At 37.5% G+C, this 7,518-nt stretch overlaps 1 protein-coding gene across 1 annotated transcript; it reads left to right on the top strand.

Moving 5' to 3' along the window:
- Nucleotides 1-556: 556 nt before the first annotated feature.
- LOC148833112 (chemokine XC receptor 1-like) lies at nt 557-3,468 on the top strand. The gene is made up of 2 exons (XM_088918810.1): nt 557-651; nt 1,174-3,468. Exon 2 carries the CDS (start codon nt 1,178-1,180, stop codon nt 2,237-2,239), a length of 1,062 nt encoding a protein of 353 aa, XP_088774936.1. The 5' UTR covers nt 557-651; nt 1,174-1,177; the 3' UTR covers nt 2,240-3,468.
- The last annotated feature ends 4,050 nt before the right edge of the window (nt 3,469-7,518 follow it).

The following is a 7,518-nucleotide window of genomic DNA, read 5'->3' as shown; positions in this document are numbered from 1 at the left end:
TGGGTGATACACTTGATTTGTAGATGAACTAATTGTAAAGCATTTGAGGATTTTTTTCTGATTGAAAAAGTCATGCATAAGCAAAGCAATGAGTTATTATCATCACAATCCATTACCAAAGTGTACTTTGATGTCGCTTTAGGTTCAATAACCCGAAGTTATTGGTTTGAATAAACTGGTTAGGAGATAAGACTACACTATACTAAAATTCTATATTGTACATTTTCGTGCAAGCATTTGGCTTTAGAGTATAGTAATTGATGTTGCAAATATAAGTCTGCTTTTGAAAAGAAAAAAGGTTTTGTGCTGTAACTGAGTTGAGGGTTGAGATAATCATGCTTTGGCAGTTGTGTAGATCTATACAATTCTGTAAGAAGTTCTTTTATACTGTTTTGTGAAGACATAGAAAACGCATCGCATAATGTTCTAGCCTTATACAGTCCATGGAATTTGAAGGAGTGTTTATTTTTCTTAATAAGCTTTAAAAAAGGAAGTACAGCTTTCACCTGGAAAAACCTATATATATATACCGTACCTACAAAACAGCAACTCCCATCTTCTGCAGAAAGATGTACTTTGTGAGACATATGGGGAGGATTCTGCTCAGGAGTCTTTCCTTTTAAAAGAAAGATTGCACATCAGAAGAGAAAGGTAGAAATACACTTTGTGTTGCAGAGCTATTAAATTTATTCTTATATTTTTTTGAAAAGAAGACAATATATAAGTAAAGCAGCTATCATACTAACATATCATATATATTGTAACTGATACATTTAGCTTATTTTAATATTTTCATCTCTTTTTTTATTGTTTTTTTGGAATTGCAAATTACTGTGATATATTAATATATTATATAATTAGCATTTAAAGCAATAAAGTTAGAGTTGTGTAACATAGAAGATTGTATAAAACTAGATGATTGCACTTTAGGCTTAGGTCTTAAGTCTTATGTCTTCTGAGTATATAGGAAAAAGAATAAAAAGTAACTATATCTCAGTTTCTAAAACCGTAAAACAGATAAAAAAAATGTATTTCTGAAATGTGACAGATTAAAGTCAGGCAAGAGCGATTTATGTTTTAGTGCATGGTAATCCTCTGACTGTACAAGCTGTTATTGTCACTACTGTACTTATTATGAACTTATACTTTCAACGTGTTTTTTCTTGCTTTCAGTGAGATGGATACTACCAGCGAACAGCTGAGCACAACAGCTGGTTATGTAGAAAATCAATCTTCCACATATGAGTACAATGATTTTTATGAGGACGATGTATGCAATAAGGACACCGTTTCAAGATTTGGTGCCATTATAACACCAGTGTTTTTCACCCTGGTGATCGTTTTGAGTGTCCTGGGAAACTTACTGGTCCTCGGGATTCTGGCAAAATACGAAAACCTCAAATCGGTCACAAACATTTTCATTCTCAACCTGGCCTTGTCAGACCTGATATTCACCTTTGGACTTCCTTTCTGGGCTTCTTACCACTCAGAAGGCTGGGCATTTGGAGAATCGGTTTGCAAAGCTGTAAACTTTATCTTTGATGTTGGTTTTTACAGTGGTATTATATTTCTGACAATGATGACCATTCATCGGTACTTAGCCGTAGTTCATCCACTGGCTGATCTTGGGTCTAGGAAGGGTTGCTATGGAATCACTGCGTCTGTAGTCATTTGGCTTCTGAGCTGCTTAGCAGCAGTCCCGGGACTCCTCTTCCACAGAGTTGAAGTAAACCCAAATGAAAATGTTGCCTACTGTGAGTATGACAGTCCATTGTGGAAACTAGCAGAAATATATCAGAAGAACATTTTCTTCTTAGTTGCCTTTTCTATTATTATATTCTGTTATTTTCAAATACTCAAGACTTTGCTTCGCTCCAGAACACACACGAGGTACAGGACGGTGAGGCTCATATTTGCTATTGTCGTGGTGTTTTTTGTAGGGTGGGCACCATACAACGCCATCATATTTGTGCGCTCTTTAGTGTACAATCAAATTCATCCCTTTACAGACTGTGAAATCAGCAGGGGTATTGATTATGGGTTTTACATTTGCCGTATGATTGCTTTCTCGCACTGCTGTCTCAACCCCTTTTTTTACGCATTTGTGGGAGTGAAATTCAGAAACCACCTGAAGAAGTTGTTAAGAAAAGTTTGGATGTGTCAGGCCAGTGAAGACTTGCAATTAGGAAACAGTAGGGTGATGTTTCATTCTCATGGAGAAGACGCTTCAATATATTGACCACGTAACACAAACCCCGTTGTTCGAAATAAGCCAAATTTGTTTTGTGTTCACATAATGTCGGGATGTTGGATAAAACAGCATAGTTCAGTGTAGTTTTGAAATATGTTTTATTATGTTGGTGCAGAAATCGCTGTAAAAGCATAGGGCTTGTACCTTAGACACAGCTTGAAAAGGCTCCTTTGTTACCATAAGGGAAAAAGGAACAAAAAACAGAATCTTAGCTGAAATAAAGCCTTTTCACGACCAAGGTTGCAACACAGGTATACTGGCTGTGATGTTTTGTTCACGTCAAAGGTCTGTGTTTGAATTCTACAAGACAAAATGCAAGTAACATGTTCTGTGTCAACCTACCACATTATTTGCCTATTTCCATGATTGTTATTATTAAACAAACTTGTACATGTTCACTGTAAAGTACAAAAAAAAATCTATAAAGTTCAAACTTCTTCCTGGGATGGCATTTTCAATATGTATGTTTATCACTTTCATACCAGAATTGTGTAAGTGATTTTCTGTGTAAAAATCAGATTTTCTTTCTGTAGAGTATTGTCTTCTTGCTGCATAGTTGTGAAACAGAAAGTATAAAACAAATAAAAAGATGGCTTCTAATGGACTATGACATGCACTATAAGGCATTTGTACCATATTTTGTAACATTTTATCTGTTTTTGTAGTCTATTTGACATCTTTTGTTGGGAAATATAGCATTTTAATATCAGCAGTAATTTTTTCCATCGCTGTCAAAATCTGCAAAGTGATATGTGAAATGAAGAGAGATGATATACAATGATGTGCTATCATTTTCTGTATATTAGAATAATAACAACAACTACTGATTGCCAATATATTAACGTTACGCTTTGTAGCAGAGTGTTGTGTTTAGTGGCATGCCTGTAACACAGACAGAGGACCTTATATATACTTACACCGCACGAATATTATAGCTTAAATAAAGGCTTCAGAAGAGTCAACTACTGTCTCATCTGCTGGGATGAAATAGTGTACAGTTAATATTTCTTTATGTTGATTCTGTATAGATTTACTTATCTTGTGTATCTACATTTATGAATGTGCCTATGGGTTAATTTGACATACCACTCAATAATATTTTGTAACTTCAAGTACAAATTTAAACTTTTTAGGGCTATGATTTGTTCCAAAATGACTTTTTTGTCCAATGAATAAATTATATTATCTCATGTAAATAATAATAAAACAATGAAATGAATGAAATGTAAAGGCTGGAACAGACCAGTATCTCCAATTTGACTGAAACAATCTGAAACACTGAGCACCGAAGACTCGACTTTCTCCATCAGCACAGACAAATGATTACCTTGATCCATCAAACAAACTTGACCCATTGATCTCACCCAGAGCCATCAAATACACTGCCATCACAGAAACAGACAAAATACGCATAGACATATTTTTTGAGACAACCAAAAGAAAGCATTAGTAAAACACAAATATCCACTAAAATTGATTTATCATAACATTATCAATACAGTGTGTAGAAACAATTAAAAAAGCCCAACAGAATTACTGAACACATGTCAAAGTTTGCATGACCCCTTAATTCCGGAAGTGCTTTATTTTGTGCACACCATCGCCACCTAGCAAACATAGAGGGTGCTGGGACCCTTATTCTACGTCCACAGGTTCTTTTTCATCTCCCAGAACAAGTAATGCGTCCACAGACAGGGCGGAAACTCTTCCGACCTCTTCCTTTCCTCCCAGGCATCCTGAACAATATCTCCCCCTCTACCCCGTTTATCTCCGACTCCAGTTTTGGGCAAAGGGGGGAGAAAGATGATGCTGGGGCTTTCTTCCTCCACTCTCAGTCCCTGGTCTCCTGAGTCGAGTCCTCTCCTGGGTCCGACCATGCAAGATCTTTCACAATCCTTCCTTCTCCAAAGGTCCCGAGTTCTGTCACTGGAGCTTTCTCAGGGAGCCCAGTTTTGGCTGGGCAGACACACTCAGAGGGGGTTGGCCATTGTCTCCATTTGAGGCAGGTTGGTCATCAGGAAGAAGCGTGGCATAAACAATATGGGCTGCTTGAGTGCTGTATATAGATTTCCAGGTGTCATGGGGCTTTATCATTTCATTGTTGCTTTCCTGCCTCCCCTCTGCCCGAGGTGTGGTCCAAACTGGCTCAGCAACCCCACACACTTCCACGTGTCCATGCCTAGGGTGTGGTAATTAAATTATGTCTGGGCAAACAGTGTGTTCTTCAGTCCCCGTTAAATGTTTCCTGTTCCCATTTCCTGTCTGCGTTCAAAGACTTTTTGTTAGGGCAGAGGATACCATCACAAAGGAAAAGGACAAACACATCGAACATGACTAAATCATTGGCCGTAACATACAAATGCATTTACTCACAGCATATAAGGTTTTCCACTTCTTCCTGTTGGTACTCTCTCACATGTACAGCTCAAAGAGCAGTATTAAAGTCTGTATAAGCAATTTTAATCTACAGTGTGTACTGGTTAGACATCCTTCGTAAATCTCGTAAAACTGTTTTAGATTAGTCACCACAAAAACGGTATTGCTGATCCAGAGACAGTACAAAGCAAAGCAAGCAGAGAAATTACTGGCATGTAAAAATGTCATGTTCAGATTAAGAGAATAGAATTATTTAAACCTGGAACAAAAAAACAATTGGTGAGGAATTGATTTCTAACAGTTCCTAATGGAATATATAATTGCTAACTTTAAACACCTAAAATAAATGGGTAGTTACTGTGCAATCAATCTGTTAAGAAGAAACAATCAAGAGTTTCAAAGAAGTAAAAGGGGAATGTACTGTGTGTAGTAAGTGCTCAGTTTATAATCACCACACCACCACTGGTTATAAACTGAGCTGACATAGACAGTACTTAAAAAATGAATACGCATGTAAAGGAAATAAGAGAGAGCATCTTCGAATAAGACAATACTAGACACGGTGACACAAAAAACATTAGTACTCACTCTTTCTGGGGAGAAAGCCCTTCAACAAAAGTCCAGTCTGAAATATAAAACCTTTGCAAGTTCTTAAATTGAGGTAGAATGGACAATAAAATGATACCAAACGATGAATTGACCAGGCTAAAGAAGCACAAAAACAAGACTTGTTCAGATGTAACATGACAGATTATTAGAGTGATAATCAAGTATTGCATCTGATTTTTGATTAGCTACAGCATATTATTATAATCAATCAGGAATCACATGGTGGAAAAGAGTAGTACAATTGAATTCTGAACTGTGGACAACAAAAACAACCCCAAAAGAACAAAATATTTGCATTTTCCCACATATTCAGAGTGTGGTTAAGTTGTGTTAGTTGTGTTATATTCAGAGTGTATTAGCTGTCCATCTGAAGGAAACGCATTTACCCACAATCAGAATCACAAATCAAAAATAAAATCGAAGAGATAAAGCAGCAGAAACTATGGGCACATTTACATCTTGGCTACTTTGGCGTTAACAAGGTAATTGTGTAGAGGAAACTCCTTTATACTTAAGGAACAAAATATTAGCTGCTGAACTAAAGAAAGCAGGTTCTACTATGTGGCTACACTGCCCTCAAGTGTCCTGCATGACATGGATTGCTATTCAAAATCCAGAATGTTGCTCCAGAGAGCAGGCAGGAAAAATGATCCAATGACTCAGGTACACCGTTGGAAAGCAGTTTTAGAAGCATTCAGGACAGATAGAGGAAAGAACAATGTTACACAGAGAGCTAAGGTGGTATAAAACAATAATCCTTAAGCATAATGCTTAAGCTTACACACTGGGTTCCTTTAAGGAATAGATTAAGGCAATTCTTGGGTCAAATTTTGAGCAAATTATATATTATGTTTATGTATTGTAGTGTTGAGTGCACCATTTATGTTAAATTGTACTTTTCTGTTAGCAGACTTTCTAAAAAATTAATTCAAAGTGTTTAGATCCTTTTTATTACAGCACTGTCACGGATGTCGGAAAGGCGTGCCTTGGAATGGCCAGGAGAGCAATAAAGACACTATGCGTAGTGGCAAAAGGGGCAACATGGAGGTTAGCCCAGGCTCAGCAGGTCAGACGATGTCGGGTAAAAACCTATGCCCTCAGGCCGCGGAGGAGACGACCTGGTGCTAGGCGGGTCTCAAGACATCTGAACCCTCAATGCTGAGCCAGGAGCAAAAGGTGACCCGGAAATATATAGCCCCACACAAAGACACACTGGAAGGACAAGAAAAGCACAGGGAAACTAGGAACAGGACAGAGTAGGAGCGCCCTCTAGACATTTGACTGTCTATTTTCATTTGAAATTCATCTTAGAAAGGTCCTGAGGTTGTTGTTTTTCCATATGTGATAAGTGCTATATCTGGTAGTACTGGTGAACGTTTCAATGATTCAAGATTTAAATCCCATTGAGCGTCTGTGAGACCTCATGCTGGTTTCATCTTCAGTCAGAGATTGGAACCAGGCACATGTATTACAATGTAAAAACGAAACTCCTACTTAAGTGTGAATGCTATGTAATGCATTCTATCATATTCAGTGCCTTCTTAATGTCCCAATTAGATGAGACGTATCCATGTCTTTCTTAGACAAATGTACAAATTAGTAAAAATATACTTAAGAACACAAGAAAGGTTACAAATGAAAGGAGACCATTTGGCCTCTCTAAACAGTTTGGTATATACTGTAGCGGTTAATTGTGCCAATGATCTCATCCAGCTGTTTCTTGAAGGAAGCCAGTAATGGCTTCAACCATATGGCTGGGAAGCCTGCTACATGCTCCCACAATCATTGGGGTAAAGAAGTGCCTCCAGCTCTTAGTTGTAAATCACTTCCACATGGTTTGCACTTGTGGCCTCTGGTTCAGGTTTCACTGATCATCCTGAATAAGCCCACTGAGCTGACTTTGTCATTTCAATATTTGTATCAGGTGCCCTCATAATCTTCTCTGTTTAACACTAAAAAGATTCAGTTCTTTCATCCTGTTGCTGAAGGACAATCTTTTAATTCATAAAATGCATCTGATTGCTCTTCTCTGGACTGAAGTAGCCATATTTTGTTAGAAAACATGGTGACCAAAATTGTAGACAATGCTCTAAATGATGCCTAACTAGTGCATTGTACAATTTTAACATAACATCCCTTGATTTGAATTCTGCACTTTTCTCTACATATCCTAGCATGTATTACTTCCCCATAAGCAATGAAACAATGTGTTGACAGAACAACCCGAGCCTTTTACATCAGTAAAAACTTCTGAGTTAACTACTTTGTAGCCACTCTAATTC

This window comes from Atractosteus spatula, chromosome 6, assembly GCF_055471065.1.
Source record: "Atractosteus spatula isolate fAtrSpa1 chromosome 6, fAtrSpa1.hap1, whole genome shotgun sequence".
Taxonomy (NCBI): domain Eukaryota; kingdom Metazoa; phylum Chordata; class Actinopteri; order Semionotiformes; family Lepisosteidae; genus Atractosteus; species Atractosteus spatula.
This window is presented reverse-complemented; position numbering and strand designations above follow the sequence as displayed.

What these genes read in the sequence shown, in the direction of transcription:
- LOC148833112 (XM_088918810.1), top strand. Translation starts at nt 1,178, where the DNA reads ATGGATACTACCAGCGAACAGCTGAGCACAACAGCTGGTTATGTAGAA.